This window comes from Neomonachus schauinslandi, chromosome 7 (genome assembly GCF_002201575.2).
Source record: "Neomonachus schauinslandi chromosome 7, ASM220157v2, whole genome shotgun sequence".
NCBI lineage: Eukaryota > Metazoa > Chordata > Mammalia > Carnivora > Phocidae > Neomonachus > Neomonachus schauinslandi.
The window spans coordinates 19,609,019-19,631,633 of NC_058409.1; the positions used below are offsets into that span (position 1 = coordinate 19,609,019).

The 22,615-nt window shown below is 40.7% G+C and overlaps 1 protein-coding gene across 1 annotated transcript in view; it reads left to right on the plus strand.

Annotated features, from left to right (window-relative positions):
• The window catches only part of MEGF10 (multiple EGF like domains 10), a 118,797-nt gene that overhangs the window by 48,562 nt on the left and 47,620 nt on the right, over positions 1-22,615 (plus strand). Inside the window, exons 5-7 of the mRNA XM_021701919.1 lie at positions 12,213-12,459; positions 13,975-14,095; positions 18,482-18,618. Coding sequence (XP_021557594.1) covers positions 12,213-12,459; positions 13,975-14,095; positions 18,482-18,618 — 505 coding nt within the window. The remainder of the gene's footprint in view (positions 1-12,212; positions 12,460-13,974; positions 14,096-18,481; positions 18,619-22,615) is intronic.

A 22,615-nucleotide genomic window follows, 5' to 3' on the forward strand; every position in this document is an offset into this window, starting at 1 on the left:
AGTCCAGTATCTTTCATGGTTATATCTGATTTCTTATGTTTGTGAATGTATCAGAGAATTTTTTAAAACACTTGAAAGTTTCGTCAGGGCACACAAGAAAAAGGGCTAATCACTGTTTTTCCTTCTTCGGTCAAAATACCTTTTAATTTGTTAACAACCTCAGCGATTTTTTTTTTTAAGATTTTTATTTATTTATTGAGAGAGAGAGAATGATAGAGAGAGAGCATGAGAGGGTGGAGGGTCAGAGGGAGAAGCAAACTCCCTGCCGAGCAGGGAGCCCGATGCGGGACTCGATTCTGGGACTCCAGGATCATGACCTGAGCCGAAGGCAGTCGCTTAACCGACTGAGCCACCCAGGCACCCCAGCGATTATTATTATTATTTTTTTCTTCTTTCAAAGATTTTATTTATTTGAGAGAGAGAGAGTAGGAGCAGGGGGAGGGGCAGAGGGAGAAGCAGGCTCCCCACTGAGCAGAGAGCCTGACGTGGGGCTCATTCCCAGGACCCTGGGATCCTGACATGAGCTGAAGTCAGACGCTTAACCAACTGAGCCACCCAGGTATCTGAAAAACCTCAGTGATTTTTAAAATTTCAAACCCCTATTTGTACCTGTATACTGGAGCAAATTAATCATGTTTGCCATGTATAAAACTAAAAAAGTGTAGAAAGTAATAAAATGATAAAGACTATTCCAATAGAGTGAGGTTGCAAGAGCCTAGCTCTTGGACCATAAATGAGGGGATCATCTTAAAATTCCGTGAAAACCTAATGTTTCAACTCACTACTGTTACAAAGAACTAGTGGAAGTAACTGCCAAAGTTTAAATTTTAATGGAACTGATTTCAACTGGATGTTGGTATATAACTGTGAAGTTTTGTTCATTAAAGAAAAGCAGCCACTTAAAAAAAAGAACCTTATGTTATAAAATTAATATTATGTAAATCAGATTTATCCATGTTATAAATCAGTGCTTAAAATAAGTAGATCACATCAAAGTTAAAAACTTCAAGACAGAAGATATCGTGAGTCAAGTTAATAGAGAAACAAGAATGGGAAAAGATTTTTGCAATATATAAAACAAATGATTAGTATATAGAATTCATAAAGAATTTCCATAAATCAGTAAGAAAAAAAAAACCCCTCAACTTTAGAATAGGCAAAGAATGCAGTAAAATAATTTAGAGGAAAGGAAACCTGATTGACTGATAAGCATATGAGAATATACTTCTCTTTGTAATAATCAGTGACATGCATACTGAATGAACAAGATGTCATTTTTTGCCATCACACTGGCAAAAGTGAAGAACTCTGACAATCCCACGTATTGGCAAGGATGTGAAAGGAAGGTTCCATACACGGCTCTCATGAGGGTAAATTGGCAGAGTAACATCAGAGAGCAATTTGCCTGTCTCTAGAGTAAAATTTTAATTTGCATACACCATGTGATCCAGTAATTTTTCTTCTACTTCTTTATAATTTGTCCATATACCTTGCAGAAACCTTTGCTTTCAGGTACTGGGGGATATATTCTTTGCATCTTTGTACAAGTGGAAATTTGGCAACAACTGAAAGTGGCCATGAATAAGGGAAAAGAGAAATTTATTAGAGACTGTTAATAGAAGAATACTGTGTAGCCATTCATGCCTCTAAATTGATACACAGTATTCCACTATATTAGCAGATGTAGCAATAGTAATAGATCTCAATATCATAATATTGGGTGGAAAAGCAAGATGCACAGTGACAGACACATTTTATGTTAAACTAATGAATACATAAAATGATACAATGTATTATTTCTGGATACACACTGGCTAGAAGGATGCACATTAAAATCATGATGGTGGTTACCTCTGAGGAAGGAGTAGGGGAAAGAGCTGGGAGCCAGGCACAAGAAGACACAGGGGACTTATCTGGCAGGTTTTATTTCTTGCATCAAATGATGAAGCAATGGTGATGCAGTGTTCACAACAGTTAATTCTAAGTTGTGTGTACATGGGCCTTCGTTATGGTATTACTTGTAGTCTCCTATAGTTAAAAAAAACTTTTTTTCAGGAAACCTGTATTCAATTTTTCAGACCATCCAAGTAGCATGGAGGGTTTGGGGGCCTAGTTTCTTTACTGTGGGATTTTAAGCAAACATTTAAGGCTTCCTCCCTTTGGCCCCCCACGTCCAGAATGAAGATAATTAGTTGCACAGTGGTGGTCCCGAGTACTTAGCCTGCGATGCTCACCTGAAGCCACACCTCGCCTTCTCCCCGTCCCTTCTCTCCTCTGCCCAAAGGTGTAGCGCACTTAACAGAGACCCTCTGTGTCCCTCGAGCATCCTGTGTACTGCAACGCTTAGCACGGTGCTTTGTGATGCGTCTCACTGTGGACCAGTCTCTCCTGGGAGAGAAAGAAATCTGGCTGTAGATCATGTGAGGCAGGAGCAAGTAAGTAGTATATGCTCAACAAACTGAACTTAGTAACCATAGAATGCTTAATACATTCTTAATGAAAATATACATGAGCCAAAGAACGAAAACATGACAAGACTTGATAAAGCAAGACACCCCGCAGTGGCTCCCGGTTCTTATTATTCTTTTGACGTCAGCGAATAAATGTAATCCCCCTAAATCCTTTACTTAATCTCAGCCTACAATGTATATCCTTGAGATTTTCCCGCCTGTGAATAGGGTCATCAATAGGCTCTCATTGAGAGACATCAACATTTATATTTAGACACATTAAAGAATAAACATTTCACGCCCTTTTTTCTGCTTCATAATTTGAGATAAGCATACGCTGAGGTTCTAAAATGACATTTCATGCTTTGAAAATTCATTTAACAAACTTTTTTTTTTTTTTAAAGAAGAATAAAGGTTTTCTCTCAGCCACTGAATAATATTACTATCAACAGTGCTGGGTGGTTGTCCACAGTGACTGTTGGCACTCTGTCAACTCTCCAGTGGGGTTTTTGACATGTGAAGGACATGAGGTTTTAGTGCTTTCAGAGGATCTGGAAAATACATTTTTATTGTTCTTCTTCATGGATGGAGAAGCTTTACAAAGTTGTTTTATTTTTAAAGCACTTGATGTTTTGAATGAGGATCTTTTCTTCTACATTAACAAAGGGAATGACACACCAACGCCTTGTTAGCCTGAAGCACAAGGAATGAAATCACAGGGAGATAAAAGACCCTGAGGGCACCAAAGCTTAGGAAGAAAGGGTGTATATTTCAAGAAGAGCCATGTTTTTCTATCCTTTGAGACTGTGGAAGATTATTTTGGTCCCTTCTGAAAGATACTCATTCTGTAGAGAGATTTTCCTGAAAGTGACTTACTTATGCTTTGTCTGTATATTAGAATATGAAGGGCTGAATTTCCATCCCTATTAATTTCTTTTGTGGTCCCAAATTTTCCTATGTTTAAAGCCAATGGCGAACATTACAGCAAAATGGCACATAAAAATCTATTTTCAAGTCAGTGTGGCTGACTGCTGTATCCTAACAGGTACTTGACATTTAAATGTTAAGGACGCTTAAAGAGTCTTAGTTACTTCGAACAGCAACCCTGGTGAGGGTAGTTATGTATTATAAGCTGACATCACTTTCCCTCTGATAAAGCTGAGTTCCAAGATTCAGTGCTATCCTGCTGTAAGTGTTTGGTAGAGATGTATCCGCAAGCTTCTGGAACCCCATGTAATTCTAGAGTTTGACTCCTCAGATGCTAGAGATATTAAACCAAGACCAACAAAACCAAAATAAAATGACAACCAAACACGGACTGCTCATTTCATCTAGGATTTCTTTGGACCTAACACAAGTACAACAGAATTGGTTCTCTGTAATTTAGAGCCAGTTGCTTTAGAAAAGCATCTTAAAGTTCAAAGTGCATTTGAAGCCTGCTTCTGTTGTCTTAGTGGGCATAGATAAGCTGAAGTAAAATCAAATCTGTGGGGTGGGTGCCTGCTAATATGGCAAGATTCCCCAGATTTTATTTATGACCACCTATTTCTTTATGCTAACAGGAGGATTACTAAGGAGTTCATGGGTTTTTTCCTAAATTCCTCCTTTTACATTTCTGGGTTCCATGCACAAGCCTACTCCTCTGGACACATTGATCATCTGCAAGCAGGGGAAATTTCTAAATCCAGTTCTTAGTTGGCAATTAAGAATAGGATGTGACATAACAACTGGGTTTCACTGTGGGCCTGAGCTTTTTCCAGTTGGCTTTATGGAAACGGTTGAAAGGGATGATACCAGAGCTTGTTTTTTTCTTTAGGGAGTTAGTGGGCAATTTGTTTTTGAAACTCACATTGTGAGAACCAAAGTGTCCTTTTTGTCATGAATGATTCATGCAAGACAAACAAATAATACAAACCAGCAACAGGCCTGTCATTCTTGCTTTATGTACAGCTGAAGGATGTTTTTCTAGGGTGTTCTTTTTTCCTGGGGAGGGATGTTCTACTGTGCCAGAATAAAATTTCTGGTACACTTGATATGTGTTGTGTCACACATACGAACAAGTACTTTTTGTGTGATTAGTATGTTCAACCATTCCTATGCGGCAAAGAGAAGATTAAGTGTAACCAAGGTTGGGGACTTTCTCAAGGTTCTATGGCTATGATGTGACAGGTCAGCTAGGGTCCAGGTCTGTCTGATGCTAAATGATTATACCCTTCCTTGAGCCAGCTAGTGATTGATGACTTTTGTAACAAGGTGAACTTGATGGTAAACGTTACTCCTTAATCTAAGGGAAAAATGACTTCATCCTTTCCTTTTTGTTGTTGTTGTTGAGGAGTGTTTAGGTTGAGGCAATGTATTAATGTGCCCTTGTTCTTTCCTCCAGAGCATCTCTCAATTTGGCATTTCTGTTTATCTCTCATTGTGCTTCTTTTCTTATTCTTCCTCTACACAAAGGCACAAGATTTACTAAACTATCTGCCATTTGTTCAAAGAATATTCCGATGCCTTGTTTTTCTCAGCGTGTGTGTATCTGTGGACCTGTGGAGACATTCCATATCAAAACCATTCTGATGACGCTGCTGTTAGCACTTTTTAAAGCCTGAGAAATACCACTTTTAGGCAAAAAAAAATTATTTTTCAAACACCTGTGATACTTTTGTCTTAGAATGTTCTCCTTTGAAAGTCAGGGAGCTGCAGTGAATGTAATTGAAGGGCATCAGTTGCTTGGGATGGTCTACCATTTTGGGGGGGTAGGGCAAGATCACAACTTTAGAGGCATTGACAGGTTTGGGTGATTCACTTGCATTTGCCACTTGAATGGTAAGTGACAGCAAATTATCAACTGAGTCCATTTTGCCCACAAAATGGTGGAATGATTATAGCTATCTCATTGAGTTCTGGTGATATTTGAAGAAAATCGTGTTTGCAACTTGATGTGTCTTACAACCCCTTCACTCTCTTCCCATCCTTTGAATGGGAAATTGGACTGAGGGTTTAAAGTGGGTCAGGAGAGGAGAGTGTTCCTAGAAGTGTTAAAGTGGTTGAACAGGTTTGTTTGCTTGGGAAAGTTAGTTATAGTGCTCTGCATTCATGATCATTTTCATTCATTCACCAAACAGACCTTGAACTCTGGCCACGTGCCATGTGGGTCTAGTGTTCAGTTCGGTGTGCTCCTAAAACTAATGACATCATTGCTGTTTTCACAGTGAGTTTATTGGCTTTTTTGTTTGCATACAGTCATTATCAACTCATGGAAGCTCCTCAGATCTGACATCTTCATTTTATTTTCTCTTCAAGAAATGCCCTATGTCCTCATGACTGAGGTGATTTCCTATTTTCAGTGCCCCTAAATATTGAGTCATTGGCTGACCCCATAGGCTTGCTCAGGGACAGGTCTTATCGTTTGCTGCTCTGCCTCAGAGGATCATATCTGATGAAATTGTGGGACATTCTGTTTGACCAAAATATATAATTTCACTCCTTTAGGAGCCAGATGGCCACATGAAAAAAGCTTGGACTTTTGTTCACAGAAATTCTTGGGTTTGAATACTGATGCTACCACTTACCAGCCAGGTGTTTGGGGACATTTTACCTAAATGGTCTCATCCTAAACATCCTCTGTGTGCTGAATGCGATAATGATACCAACCTTGTTGTAATTGCTGTGATGACTAGAAAGAGGTGTCTAAAGCATGGATCACAGAACCTGGCACAATAGAAATGCTCAGCAGATCGAACCATTAAAAAAAAAAAAAACATTTTTCTGCATGCTCTTCTCTTATTGCCAAAGGATATCCAATGATTGCAAAAAATTTAGAAAAGCTGGTTGATCTAAATGAGCAAAAGAAAAATCGAGCATATTCTTTAAGAACCAGAGATTCCCAATGGTACCATTGACCATAGAGCCTTTCAATATGTCTGTCTGTCTGTCTGCCTCTTTCTGTTTTTGTCATGCTCTCTCTTCTCCCCTCCTTCCCAGATATTAGGTTCAGCCATATACAGTTGCTGATATTTGGCCTCTTTTAAACCTAAGTCAATAGCAGTTTCATCTGGTTCATTCTAATATATCACTAAAATTGGATCGTGTGGTGCCTATCATTTTTTTTTTAAGATTTTATTTATTTATTTGAGAGAGAGAGAATGAGAGACAGAGAGCACGAGAGGGAAGAGGGCAGAGGGAGAAGCAGACCCCCTGCTGAGCAGGGAGCCTGATGCGGGACTCGATCCCGGGACTCCAGGATCATGACCCGAGCCGAAGGCAGTCGCCCAACCAACTGAGCCACCCAGGCGCCCTGCCTATCATTTTTAATCTACTTTTTGCAATTAAGATATTGTTAACGTCTTTCAAGTTCATTAAATATTCTTCTCTAATATCACTTTTAGTTGATGCATAATATTCCATTATGTGATTATACCAATTCCTTTTTACCTATTTTCTATTACTAGAAAATTAGATTTTGTCAGTTTTGTTACTATCAACAGTACTGGGATAAACATCATGATAGCTTTGGAGGGAGTAAAATATAGTGGTTTAAAAAACAGACTGAAGACAGGAGGTCTGGCTTCACTGCTTACTGCCCATGTACCGTTAGCAAAAGCCACCTGGATCTCCGTTTCTTCATCCATAAAATAGGGACTACCATAGTACCTACTTCACAGGGCCGTTGCGAGAGTTCATCTATCTCCAGGCTTAGATGGGTGTCTATGGGCACACTGTAAATATTTTTAACGAGTGAACTATTGTGAATTGTTACTGTGTTTACACCCATATATTTATTTGTGTTGGAAAAATTTCTGAAGAGGAATTTATGACTAAAGAGCTTTTGATAATCCATTCCAGATTAAGGTCTAAAACAGACGTGGTAATCTGCTCTCCCATAGATGAGCATCAAAGTCCTGGTTTTCATGAAAAGAGAGAGGTTATCGCCATCCCTGTAAATACCAGGCTCATCATTGTCGGTACCCTACTTCCTGACTGAGGGTGCACAGTTTTTTCCCAGTTTAATATCCCTGAAATCAGAACGCTTCTAACCATCAGAGTCTACTGGGTGGCTGCCATGACATGGGGTGAAAACTTCTGTCGACAATGATTGAGATCAAGAAAGGCTGTCAGTGTGTCTTAACACCTGTAAATTCAAGTTTATTTGATAGGGAACAAAGCAAATATATATAAAAAGGGCGCCTGGGTGGCTCAGTTGTTAAGCGTCTGCCTTCGGCTCAGGTCATGATCCCAGGGTCCTGGGATCGAGTCCCACATCGGGCTCCCTGCTCAGCGGGAAGCCTGCTTCTCCCTCTCCCACTCCCCCTGCTTGTGTTCCTGTTCTCGCTGTCTCTCTCTGTCATATAAATAAATAAAATCTTTTAAAAAAAAAAAATATATATATATATAAAGATGAGTTTCATGGAAAATATATACTGATGTCTTTTTCAGAAAGCATCTCAGATTGGGTCTGAAAAAAAAATGTACCTGAGGGACAGAGAAGCTCTGGGCTGAGCTTGGAAGACTGGGGAGAACTGACGGAGGGAGAGGGCATCTCTCCATGTCTACTTATTTCGATACTTACTTCTTTTGTTGTGCACAGGAAGATGACAGTGGCCATGATGCAGTAGAAGAAGGTGTTCATGGGCATTTGCTATTTCAAAGCCTTGTGACTGTTTTATGTATCATTCTCTCTGAATACAGTACCTCCTGCAGGTTCCCCCCTCCGCTTTCCACTTCCCCTCTTTCTATATACAAATCCTCCACCCTTTACCTAAATAGGGCACACTCTGTCTTTAGGTCTCAGCCTAGACATCATTTTAGCTGGAGAGCCTTTCATAATTCAGCAACACTGGTTAGGGGTCCCCCCTGTATTTTCTGTCGTACTGTCCATATCCTTACCCTACTGCTTATCGCAGGGTATTTTATTGTCTAATAACTTAAGGCCTCTGCTGATAACCTATAAGCTTCTAGAAGCAGGCGTTCTACCATTCTCCTTTGAACTCTAAGCCTGTACCATGGTTGGCACATGGCAGGCCCTTGAGAGAGATAAATTGAGTGAATTTCAGTACTCAGCCCATAGATGCAACCTGTGGTTCCTGGTGTCCCTGGAAGTTGTAGCTGTAAGGGTGAGCGCATTGTCTTGCGAGGATCCAATGCTCCAGTAGTTGTCACTGATGGCTGGAGCATGGACTCTATACCTCTGATATTACACAGTAGTTTAACCTTCCTTTTATTTCCATCGTCTTGTGAGAGCTTATTAGGGCACTCTATCTGTGCTGCCTGAGACCCTCATTAAGCTGCCCCCTGAAAGAGCTGCATGAATCTGGGTGTACTGTGTCTAGAGCCCATTTCTAGCTGTTAACACATCTCAACAAGAAATGAAACCAGAAGCTGAAAATGAGTCCCTTATGAGCATTAGGGTTCTTTTCAGTTTCACCTGAAACAGAAGTTGGTTCCTACACCCTTTCCTATTAGAGTATTCCAGCTACTGCCATATTAATGTTAATTACTTTTTTTTTTTTTAAGTTGTCAGTGACAGTAACCAACCCAGTCACTTTTTCTTCAGGAGTGAACCACTTGCCCCTTGAGATTAGAGTGAGGTATTAAGTAAAAGTTGTGAAATGATTTGACTTCAGAGTCTCCAAACTGTCTTTCCAATCACAGTACATGAATTCAGGATAACTGGTCAAACTTGGTGTTCAAAAGGAACAAATTCTGCCTCTAGTCTAGACGGTCAACATACCCTTGTGTTTGGAGAAATCAGGCTTTTGTGTGATAAGCTATAAAAATGGATGTGTTGCAGTAGTTAAATATGACAAAGAAGAAAGGAAAGGAAGTCCTAGTGATGGCTAAATTCAAGCCAGTCTTCCGTGTCCCACTTGTTCTACTTCCTGCTTATTTGTCTGTACACTTTTGTATGTGGATTTTTCCCTCAGCACAACTTATGTTGATGCCCAGTATTCACATTGTGAGGCCCATGTATCAGTGGCATGTTAGGGAAACACAGCCCCAAGGAGAGACGCTGTCACTTCAAAGCATGCCACAGTGCTTAGATAGAACCAGGAAATTAACCATGTCGGCATGATAATATTTCCTTAAAAGCCTGAAACGCTTTCTTTGATGCCAAGAGTTATCAATTTCTGCTATGAACTTGTTTCTGTCATGAGGAGGCGTCTTAAGGGTTTTTGGGTTTTTTTGTCTTTTGCATTTATCTCACCCCCCAAAAATAGAAGTGGTCTCTGCCTGAATGCTCTTCTGAGAGAGAAATTGTTGAATGCGATGTGGAAATTTGGCACAGGAAGAAGAGAGACCAGTTCTGTCCCCTCAGTACCTTGACTTCTTCCTACCACTTTCCTGATGTTGTAAAACATATTCTATAAAAGGTGTGTGCTCCAGCCCACCCTTCCCAGTGTCACAGTGGGGAAAAAGAACTCTAATCCATCATGGTTGTTGCTTTCTAAATGCTTCTGACACAATCTGGATGTCCTTATCAAGGTAGTTTTATTAGCTAGGATTGTGTTTTGTGTTGATCAGTTAATCTTCCATGATACATTAAGAAAAAAATGAGTATTTCATTCAGTATCTGAGGTTCCCAGAAGTTGAGAGGAATATGCAAACTTTAGGGAGGGTTCAGCAAAGAAAACAAGTGAAATTGAACAGACTTTTAAAAATTAAGTAAAAATATTGAGTGTTGGAGTATTTAGCCTGCAAAGAGCAGGGTCAAGAATGCATTCACGTTTCAGGAAGAAGATCACTTATAGTACAGACAACAGTGATGAACCACATCAGATATACCATGATGAGCACAGGAGAAAAAAGGATCAGATTCTAAGATAACAGATTTGGCTTACATGGAATGAAGATTTTCCTTACTCTTAGGCTTGATGAACCAGGGAACAAGTTACAAAGGACTATGTAACTTACTTGGGTGTACCTTAAAAACAGGAGAAATTCTTCTCTACCTGGGTTACCTGAGGGCATTTAAAGAAGCATACAGTGTAAGTTTTTATTTTTAAAGAATAGATCCTAGACTGGAAGAGTTGTAATTGAAAAAAAATTCTTTGACCATATCCATAGGCAATAAAGAAGCAACTTAGGCTTAAATCTCAAACTACTACCTAATCTTATTCTGTGAAAGAAGATTGTGAGTTCTTAGGTAATTGTTTTTTTCTTCATCTGCTTTAGGTTCCATAATCCTCTCATTGTTTTTAATTGTGTTAAAGTATGTTTATTAAAGTACTAATGAGAACAAAGCCATACTGATTAAAAACAAAATTATTCATTTAAACCTTTTGATATTATGAAATGGAAGGTAGGTTCTACTGTTGGAAGATGAATCCTGCATGTCTAATAAGTTGTTTGCTGTGTGCCTGGTTTTGTTTCTTTTTTCTTTTTTTTCAACAGTTTATCCTAGATCTGTTGAAGTTACTGAATTTTTATGACGTGAAACTGGTTTTTAAATCATAAAAGCAGTTTATCCTAAGAGCTCCAGGCAGAGCGCATCTTCCCTAGTGATTTTTATAGCATCTAATTAATAAATAAATATGCAGCTGGCTAGGCAATGAATATTAAGAGTTGGTTTTGCTTATCATCACCCTTTATAATTTTTAGAATGTTTGGGATTGAGGATTTTTCCTTTCCTGCTCCCCTCTTCCTGCTCATCAACTTGAATTACAGCCACTCTTCCTTTTCTTTGGAACTATACTTTTAAATCTGTCTCTCCAATGCTGTTTTCTGTTACTGTCTTACTGGTTTCATATGCTTGTTGTCGGTTTTTTTGTTTTGTTTTGTTTTGTTTTGTTTTGGGGGGAGAGAGAGTGCTTGAGTTCCTGCATGTGTGAGCCACTTAGTGGGAGGGGTGGGGGGGAGCAGCGAGGGAGAGGGAGAGGAAGGGCAGAGCCCCACACAGGGCTGGATCTCACGCCCCTGAAATCATGCCTAGTGTCGTTTTTTCTTTGCTGTCCATTTTCAGTTTCATGTTTGTCTTATTTTTTAAGGAAGTCAGTGAATTTCGGGTTCGACTCACTTACTTTCTGTCTTTTCTGATTACCTCCCAATCCATGCATCTTTTGACCGATACCTTGAAAGCAGATCAGCACTTTTGCTTTGGATTGCTCTGGCCTAGACCTATAGCAGGGTCCGTCCGCTTCACAGTAGGTCAGCCTGTCGGACCCCTCTTGGTCTTCACCATCACTGCCCAGAGGCCAGATCCCTGAATCTCACTTACTTCCTGATCTGCTGCCATTCTTCTTGCCCTGTCCCCCTGCCTCTCATTGTGAGCTCCTTCCTGCCCCTTCCTCAGACTGTAGCCTCAGATTTTAAACAGTGTCTCTCACTGTTTAAAATCCTTTACGACCAATTCCTTATTCACCTTGCATTCAAGATGCAATCCAACTCCTCAGTGTGCATTAAAGCCCGTGCCTGAGCTGAACCTTCCCTTCTGGGGATCTGGCCTCCCTCTCCCCCTGCACTACTTACATCCTCCCATAGCCACATCAGACTCAACACTCCAGGGGCAGAAAACAGGCTAAGCAAAGGCATGAAGCTGGAAAATGTGGCCCTGCTTCAGCAATGGAATGACTGACAGTGGCCCATTTAGTGCTGATCACGTTTATGAGGCATTGTCCTGGGCTGGTGCAGAGCCCCGCTGTCCAGCTACGGAATGGTGATGAAGGGATCATCAAGCCCTTCTTGTCAAAGGCAGAGGAAAGCTGGTTCTGAAGAGCTTGCCATTGCCCACATCCCTACTCTGATGTCCCCTATTGTTTCTCCCCCTTTCAGCCTGTGATGGTGACCACTGGGGACCCCACTGCAGCAGCCGATGCCAGTGCAAAAATGGGGCTCTGTGCAACCCCATCACGGGGGCTTGCCACTGCGCCGCAGGCTTCCGGGGCTGGCGTTGCGAGGACCGCTGTGAGCAGGGCACCTACGGTAATGACTGTCACCAGAGATGCCAGTGTCAGAATGGAGCCACCTGCGACCACATCACGGGGGGATGCCGCTGTCCACCAGGCTACACTGGAGCCTTGTAAGTGACATGCTGCTGAGCAGCGTGGCAACGTCCGCTCACCTTCTCCATTCATGTTGCTGCCCCCATCATATTCCTGTTCCTATTGCTGCCTGAAGTCACTGAAAGGGCGGGGCTCCAGGCTCAGAGCGGGGAGATCAGCAGTGACAGCCCCGAGATGCTCCTGCTGTTTGGCTCTCGAACCTCAGACTCCAGCCGGAGTCTAAGGTCCAGCTTCCATGCTTTCCTTTGAGCAGGGCAGGGATAGAGAGGACCAGACTGTTGCATTGAGTGCTAATACTGGGGGGTTGTGGGGGCAGATTTGATGTTCTGCTTCAGTTGCCCCACAGTTGCATTTATTAATGGTCCATGTTGTTCTGCTCTGTGTGGTGACTATTTAGCTGGATAAAGCTGGGTGGGTTCAGTGCCATACAAAAAAGAAAAAAAGGAAGATGTTAGAGACAGTCCGTGGTAAAAGGTTAACTGGGTTATTTAATGACTGTGGATACATACGTTGCTTTGGGACGGTAAAAGAAATGTATCACATCTGTGTAGGATATGTGCACGCAGATAGTTTAATTCTTTCTGGATACAACTGAAGCAACTTCTTAACCTCCACTACTTTATTTTGTGTGAAGGACATTGTTCAGTTGGCTTGTATTAGCAAACAGAGTAAGAGGCAGAATTTGCCAAAAAAAAAAAAAAAAAAAAGGAAATAGAAAAATCTTGTTTCCTTACTGAGAAAATTACACTTGTAAATCACAGAACTAAAACTTGAAAAAATGCGGCTGATTAAGTAAATACTTCCTGCCAACAGTATTAACAGCTATAAAGTAGAGCTAAAAAAAAAAAAAGCTGCATTAGCCTAGAAAGCCCTCATTTTCAGAAGAATGAATGGTCATCTCAAACTACTTAATTGTTAATATTGCTTTTATGGGTTTTTATCAAGGCCACAATTGAATAGGGCTTTGGAAAACTTGGAGCAGTTTTACGGGAGCACAAACAAGACAATTAAAGGCTTAGAGAAGAAGATTCATTCATAGGAAAAGGGTGGGGGCTAAGGGCATGGAAAATGATGAGTGTCAAGAAGAGAATGTTGAAAATTGATTATGAAGAATATGTGTACAAAGCAGGGGATGTGCAAACGTTTCAGTCTCCTCTGAGGCTGGAACAAACCCACCAGCAAAAGCAGACTTCAGATGCAACACAGGAGCTTTATAATAGTTACATGGAAAATTCCTGTCACCAAGGAGTGTTTGGCTGAGAAGAGTCATCCTTGGTGCTCTCAGATAGGACACATTCTCTTCAAATTGAAATAGTTTCATTAGAAAATACCCCAAAAGAAAGGAAAGATCTAGACCACCCCTCAAAGACCTTTCTAGCCAATGTGACTAATGCTTTGATGTTAATGAAATCAAGAATGTTGAGCAGAGAAAGCTGTCTGTTTTAGGACCCTGGGTGCTGTTGTGTCTGTGAACCCGAGGGTCGTGTGGCTGGGTAAATAACGATATCCTTTGTCACACATCAACTCCTCAGCTGTGAGGATCTTTGTCCCCCTGGCAAGCATGGTCCACAGTGCGAGCAGAGATGTCCCTGTCAAAATGGAGGAGTCTGTCATCACGTCACTGGAGAATGCTCTTGTCCTGCCGGCTGGCTGGTAAGCTCCCTTCCTCCCCTCCCAAAGTCACCTATTCCAGGATGCTCAAGTGAAAACACACTTGGAAGACTTTAGCACAAAGGAAAGTTACACTGATGGTTAAAGATTGCAAAATTGGAGGTGGCTGACCGTTTTCAAAGCTGGTGTCCTTCAGTCCATCTTCAGGCAGAAGGCAATTAAATCTTGACGTGCACTAAGGGTCCTCATGGAAAACATAGTGGCCATCTGTCCTGCACTTTCCCTCAGGAAAAAAAAAAAAAGGGAAATACCTCATCACATGTATGACAGACAATGCTGTCAAATACTGGAAGTTTCTAAATATAGGTGTACCTTGGAGATACTTTGGGTTTGGTTCCAGAGCTCTGCAATAAAGTGAATATCACAATAAAGTGAGTCAAATGAATTTTTTGGTTTCCTCCTACACATAAACGTTGTTTTATACTGTACCGTAGTCTATGAAGAGTATAATGACATTATGTCTAAAAAACCAGTGTACATACCAAAACAATTACAGTGTTAACATCAGAGATCACAACGAACATAATAATAGTGAAGATGCTTTGCAAATATCGCAAGGATTACCAAAATACGACTCAGATACACGAAAGGAATAAATGTTGTTAGAAAAATGGCACTAGTGGACATGCTCAATGCAGGATTGTCACAGACCTTCAATTTATTTAAAAAACAATATATCTGTGAAACACAATAAAGCAAAGCAGAATAAAGTGAAATATGTCTATAATTATATTGTTTATATAATTAAGTTCCACAGATCACTATTGTTCTTTGAGAACATTATTCTCAACAGAATAAGTGTTATGTGAAAATTATCTGGTCATGTACATCCAGAGACACATTGAGGTGAACCCATTTACCGAATATTGCAGAGCTTCTCAAAGCGTTTAGTGTGAAAATCCAAGAGGAGCTGTAACTCACCACATTTCCCAAACTTTGACCATGTCACACTTTCTTCATGTAGTATGTCACAGGCTTGGTGTTACGTGACACACTCAATGTCAAAGCTCGTTTGCTAACCAGATTTCTCCAAAACCTGATGATACTGATCCTTACCTGCATTGGTTTGTACGTACATGTGCTTAAAGGCACAAAAGTGAATGACCAATGTCTGTTTCCTTCATTAACAAATAAAATTTAAGAGAGCAATTTACTTCACTATCACCTGCTATCTCCAGGAGCTATAGTGAAGCTGAGTTTGTAGGATCATAACAGACTTCCTAATTACCAAATCCAGTAATGACCCTTCTGTTCTCATGCTGCTTGATTTCACCAAAGCATATGACCCCATTGCTCATCCACCTCCCTCTTTCATAATCTTTTTGTCCATGTCTCTGCTAACCCTCTACCTCTGTTACTGAAGATCTCTTTTCCTAACGCCCTTCTACATACTGCGTTATTACAGTATTTCCTAGGTTTCAGTCTTATTCTTCTTCTCTTCTCTCACTATAAATCCAGGCTGGAAATCTCACCCAGATCATGGCTTTAATGGTCAGCCTGTGATTTTTCTAAATCTTGACCTTCCCTCACCTGAGCCCAGACATGTATTTGTCAATATCCTGTTAGACTCTCATCCTACATGACCTGTAGACATGAAGCCACCCTCTGATGGGGCTACACCCAAGCTGGAGCCTTAGGAGCCAACTCTGGGATGGACTGGGTCTGCTAATGTCCTTGTTGTAGTCCTGAAGCAAAGGAGAACTGGAGTCCATTTCCCAGTGAGAATCATGGGAAGAAAGGGAGAACTCAAGATGTGAAGGCCACAGAGACAAGTAGAAAAGAAATATCAGACCCAAGGTGAGAGTTAGAAAGGTAAGCAGATGAGACAAGATCTGGCTCGAGAGGCAGAGCCTGGAGAAACTCCATGAAGCAATGGAGTCAGAGTGAGGGGGCCTTTTATTGAGTGCCTCATGAGGGGGTGAACAAGGGAGCTGTTGAGGAATGCAAGCCCATCAAAGTCAGTGTTAACAGAAGCAAACTTGTCATACACCCAAGCTTCTCTTAAAGTACTCCTTTTTGGATTTTTAAAAATCTTCGTTAAAACCAGCATTTCTTTCTTAGTTGCTTGAAATAGTGAATTATCTTTGACTCCTTCTCTTCTTCATTTCTTGTGTGCAGCCTTTTGCCATGTTGGCCATTGTTTGGTCCTTGGCAAGGGAAGGATTTTGTTGGGGCATCAGAGTGTCCAGAGTATCCAGAGAGCTCCATGTTGTTTGGATGAAGAGCTGTAGGCATTCCACTCTTAGTACTGTTGTATAGACATTGTCGGTAGAGTTGCCTCATCTTGAGACTGAAGGTTTCTTCTTGATTGGGGTGGTTATGATGTAGGATAATGGCAATCACAGGTTTGGATCGTGAGTTCCAGCAACTGGGTGGAAGGATCCATCAGCCAAGTGGAGCCTCCCCTCCACCACTTACTCTATACTCTGGGCCCCCTACCTTGACAGAAGTTTCTTATTGAATGCTTCAGGTCATTTCTCAATCTGCATAGCTTAGCTTCTAACTTATACTTCTTTCTACAGCATTCTATTTGTGCTGTCTCTCTAGGTGCTTTTCAAAGATGAATATATATTCCTTTTACACATACACACGCATGTATTTCAACTCATAAGAACAATGTCTTATTTAAAGCTATTTGCTCACATTAATCTTCATTTATAAACAATATTTCAACAGCATCTCTGAAGCTGATGTGGGACCATTATAAATGTGGCTAGAGTCAGTCCCTGAGAGAATACGAATTTTCCACCCGAACTCCTGCTTACCACAAATTGACCCTTGGCATACTATTTTTTCAGGCATCGTGGTAGTTGTACTAGAATGGAGGGATTAGAGCTATTTTTGCATCTATTTCCCCCACCACATTGTGAACAAATTAAAGGTTGTGACCTTATCTTTGATTCTCAGATCTTAGCTCTATGCCTGACACATAGATGATTTTCAGTGAGGCATTGATTTGAATCATCTCTCAAAGGCTTTTTCGGTTCCAAGAGTCTGTGGAAGAACTTTCCCTGTTTGTAGATAGCTAGAAACCACCAGAGGAGACTTAATTAACACACCAACTGCCTTTGTGGGTAGCCAGGAGTTAGAGGAAATGTATTTTCTTATGCTATCCAGAATAAACATTTACAAAACCATCTGGTGTTCGCTAGCCTCCAATTTCAGAGTGCCCACAGTCTGCCTTTTTTTAGAGAGAAGGAGGACAAAGCAACAGCTTGCAACAGTTAAAAAAACAGTTTAAAAATCCCTGTTATTTGGGATATGTTGTTTGTGCTAACAATAACTCCAATAAACAGATGATAAACTACAAGCCCAAGTTATATAGCCAAGTGAAGTAGAAAATCATAGAGTATTTCATTGACTTATTGGTACTTATTCTTATAAACATAGGATTGGAATAAATATAATGACAGTGCCTGACAAGATGGGCAGCCTCTAGGGTGAGGAGACATGTCCAAGTTACTCTCTTGATTTTTCTTTGCAAGAAATAAGCTTTCCTATTGATCTTGGCCCAGCAATATTTGTTCAACCTGCTGAAAATAAAAGTGTTTTTCTTCTGAAATAAAATATCTAGGTTCATTCTTACAGGACTACTGTCTTACGTGATGTTACTGTTAATTCAGGTACACAAAATTTCCATCTCATGCTCCATTATGCCTTATAAGAAATAAAACCAATGATAATGTATATTTTCTTTAGAACATATGGTAAAGCATTTGGATATTCCATTTGCACCAGATGTTGCCATTTCTGTAATGGATGTTCAATAAGTATTGTTGGCTTATTGTACATGTAAGGACACATGGAAGAACACTTAGGAGGATTTATAAATTCCTCAGGTTACCATAATAATTTCATGTAACTTTATCTTAAACTTCAGTTTTTTGGTTTTTTTTTTTAAAGATTTTTATTTATTTGAGAGAGAGAGAGAATGAGAGAGAGCACAGGAGAGGGGGGAGGGTCAGAGGGAGAAGCAGACTCCCCGCTGAGCAGGGAGCCCGATGCGGGACTCGATCCAGGGACTCCAGGATCATGACCTGAGCCGAAGGCAGTCGCTTAACCAACTGAGCCACCCAGGCGCCCCTTAAACTTCAGTTTTTTAATATGGGTATTTCTTAAGATTATTCTGCCATCTTTGAACGTATCTTGAGATACAGGCTTTCCAAGTAAATAAGTCCATTTAAAATTTCTAACATTTTTAAGATGATGAACGGAGTGCATGTGTTCTAAGATCCCCTTCATCTAATGCTCTTGCAGCCCTGTTCCCCTATACCTTCCTCCCTTTCTGTGTCCTCTCTTCTTTCCCTCCTCCTTTGGCCCTTCCTTGGCTGGAGGCCCATGTAATTTTCCAAGTCTCTTTGAATGCAGGGCACAGTGTGTGGTCAGCCTTGCCCCGAGGGTCGCTTCGGAAAGAACTGTTCACAAGAATGTCAGTGCCATAATGGAGGGACGTGTGATGCTGCCACAGGCCAATGTCACTGCAGTCCCGGATACACAGGGGAACGGTAAGGGAGAGTCTCGTCTTTATCTGAGTGCTTGTAATGGCATGAAAGGAAAGTTCGAAGAGCCCAGGGAACACTTTTGCTACCACATGTCTGTGACTATTCTGTTAACACTCCAGAGGCATCTATGAAGTATCAGTGTGTTTCACAGGTTATTTTCCAACTCAGTGTGTAGAGAGCGAGCCACAGACAGCAAGGGTGAATTGAAGATACACAGAAAACCTTCAAAAAAATAAATAAAATATCAGCTATCCAGAATCCATGTCGAATATGTCAGGCTCAACAGTCCAGTGGTTGGACAGCCATTTCAAAGAGCAAAACGTTTTCTATTTTAAACATTTTTTGATAGATTTCAGAAGTGGATGTGTACCTGGTTACCTGGTTATCTTTAGCAAGTATGTGGGGCATGAAGTTACCGTCTTATGATTCAGTAGTCTATTAAGAGTGCCGTGAATTGTGTAAGACCGTTGAATCACAGACCTGTACCTCTGAAACAAATAATACATTATATGTTTAAAAAAAAGAAGATAATAGGAAGGGTAAAATGAAGGGGGTGGGAATCGGAGGAGGAGACAAACCAGGAGAGACTATGGACTCTGAGAAACAAACGGAGGGTTCTAGAGGGGAGGGGGGTGGGGGGATGGGTTAGCCCAGTGATGGGTATTAAAGAGGGCACATTCTGCATGGAGCACTGGGTGTTATATGCAAACAATGAATCATGGAACACTACATCAAAAACTAATGATGTACTATATGGTGACTAACATAACATAATAAAATTTAAAAAAGAAGAAGAAGATAGCAGGAAGGGTAAAATGAAGGGGGGGAAATTGGTGGGGGAGACGAACCGTGAGAGACTATGGATTCTGAGAAACAAACTGAGGGTTCTAGAGGGGAGGGGGTGGGAGAATGGGTTAGCCTGGTGATGGGTATTAAAGAGGGCACGTTTGCATGGAGCACTGGGTGTTATATGCAAACAATGAATCATGGAACATTACATCTAAAACTAATGATGTAATGTGTGGTGATTAACATAACATAATAAAATTTTTTTAAAATTTTGGGCACCTGGGTGGCTCAGTTGGTTAAGCGACTGCCTTCGGCTCAGGTCATGATCCTGGAGTCCCAGAATCGAGTCCCACATCAGGCTTCCTGCTCAGCAGGGAGTCTGCTTCTCCCTCTGACCCTCCCCCCTCTCATGTGCTCTCTCTCATTCTCTCTCAAATAAATAAATAAAAATCTTTAAAAAAATTTTTTTTTAATTTAAAAAAAAAGAGAAGAATATTAGTCATTTTCCCGTGCAGTAGTGACCAAAGAAGATCCGATGGGATTTCTAGGGCTCATTGGTCCCACATGAAATAAGAGCGAATGCATGGCTGTGCTCACGTGACTCTTCCACCCTCTGTCATTTTTCATATTAGATAGTAAAGTGTTACCCCAGACGGCTTTGCTCACCTTACACCTTCTAATTTGCTCTTTCATTTCTTACATCCTAAAAGACCAGATAACCCAGCTTAGTGGCTGTGTGTGTAAAATTAAAGAAAAAAGACTGGAGAGGTAGGGGACTATACTGGCTCAAAACAAAGATTTGTAGAACCTGTGTCCTTAGATACATCCTTATTGGTAATATTCAAATAATAATTCTACTCTCCTTTGGGGTTGTTATCAGGATTGAATACGTACATTAAAGCAGTTATAGCAGTGTGGAAGCTTACAAACATTAATTCTTATTAGAGTTGAGTGATTTCCCTGAACTGTGTAAATACCAGCGATTATCAATTTTAGTGATGTCTAGGAACTGAATAAAAATTAGTTATCATTAATTTTTAGTGAGACCCATGACCTAAGAATTTCTTCAACCTTCCTCCCCCTCCCAACTTAGGATTTCTTGTTAAATTGATTTCTCAGTCATTTGCATTTTTTTGGAAAATCTCATTTCTGTTTCTAATTGGCTATTTCAGGATAAAGAAAAACTTGACTGTGAGTGTTTTTCATTTACCCTCTCTACCAAAATTTTAAATTAATTCTAATGTTATTTTTAGCAAATACCAAAGTTATTTCATCATTTACAAAAAAAAAGATATTGCCTATACTTTTCAATATTTGTAATGATCATCTCATTTCTTGAAATGATTGCATTAATTTAAGTCTTTAAATCAGTGCAGACAAATAGAGGTTAAAGCAGAAATTCTGTCTTGTTCTTAATTTTATTGAAAATGGTTTCAGTGTAGTTTCATGTTTGTTACTGGTTTTTAGTAAACTTCTTTGTGCTTAAGTGCTTTTTAAAATCCCTGGTTTTTTTTTTTAAAGATTTTATTTTTTCACCTGACAGAGAGAGAGAGGGAACACAAGCAGGGGGAGCGGGAGAGGGAGAAGCAGGAACCCCGCAGATCAGGGAGCCGATGCGGGGCTCAATCCCAGGACCCCGGGATCATGACCCGAGCCGAAGGCAGATGCTTAACGACTGAGCCACCCAGGTGCCCCTAAAATCCCTGTGTTTACTAGGAACTTCTGTTAGTAGTATCTGTTTAACTTCATTAAAAGGCATTTCATCTTTTGTTAATATAGTTATATATTTTACATTTAATTTTTTGGTGTTACAAATTATCAACACCCTTCAGAGCTTGGTTTTTGTAATATAGGGCTTCTCAGAAAGTTTTTGTGACCTACATCCTGGCTTATGGTTGTGTTTTGGATAGATGTTGTTAGATGAGTTCTGGACTTACTATTTTATTTAGAAAGATGGGTCGGGAAAGGAGAGGCATGGGACCAAGCAGAATCCCAAATAATAGCTTTGTCTAATATTTCAGGGCACTAAAAATTAAATACAGTTGACCCTTGAAAAACTCAGGGGTTTGGGGCACTGACCCCCCATGTAGTCAAAAATCACAGGTAACTTTGTCTCCCCCAAAACTGTTTAGGAAGCCTTCCTGATAATATAGACAGTCAATTAGCACATATTTTGTATGTTATATGTATTATATACTGTATTCTTACAATAAAGTGAGCTGGAGAAAAGAAAATGTTAAGAGAATCATAAGGAAGACAAAATATATTCACAGTACCGCATGTATCAAAAAAAGTCTGCATGCAAGTGACCTTGTACAGTCCAAACCCGTGTTATTCGAGGATCAGATGTATAATTGTTTTTCTTATCCTCTCACAGTTTAAGTCTCAAACTTGAGGCAACACAGAAAACAACAAACATGTAAGGCAAGCTTATAGTTACCGGACTTAGAATGCAGGGAAGGAGAGTAACAGCTGATTTCCAGGTGAATTTCAGATTAAGGCAAGGAGGGCAAGGAGCCAGAGAAAGACACAGGGAAGTGAAGAGGAAACTTCTTCTTGAGTCGTTGTTCTGATAACTATTGTTTTGCCAGTGAACCGACGACATGATTTCTGTTTTCAATTATACCATCCCCATCTGGGTTCTAGACACACACACACGCACACACTGACAACATGCACATTCATCACTACGATAGGGAAAAATGAGTAGCTATGGGGCAGTTTGTGGCAGGAGGTGTGGTGAAGGCAGCTTTGAGGGCCTGGGGTCTTGGCGTTTCCCTGTTTTGAGAAGTCAGCGGAACTCGATCCCTGAGGTTAGACCAGAGCACTGCTCCCCGAAGGGGCAGGTAGCACCTCAGGCAGCTACGAACAAAGCATTCCCAGGATGTGGGGACGGCCCTCCCAGCCAGAGTGAAGACAGGACAAACAAAACAGACACCTTGTAGGCAGGCAGAGCAGCTCATGGGATGCCCAAATAACAGTCTTGGGGGTTTGTGGAAAGGTTGAGAGGACATTGTGGTGGGGAAATGTAATGTGGCACGGTCAAGCAAGAGGGAAGAGAGGGTGGTTTCCAGAGCCTCACAGAAATTCCTCTGAAGGGGTTAACAGAGTGTTCTTCATGCTAATGGGTTGCCATGGAATTGCTCAGGCCTTTGGGGTCCAGGCACGTAACTGGTGCTCCCTAAGAGTGAGCTGGAGGGAGAGATCTGTG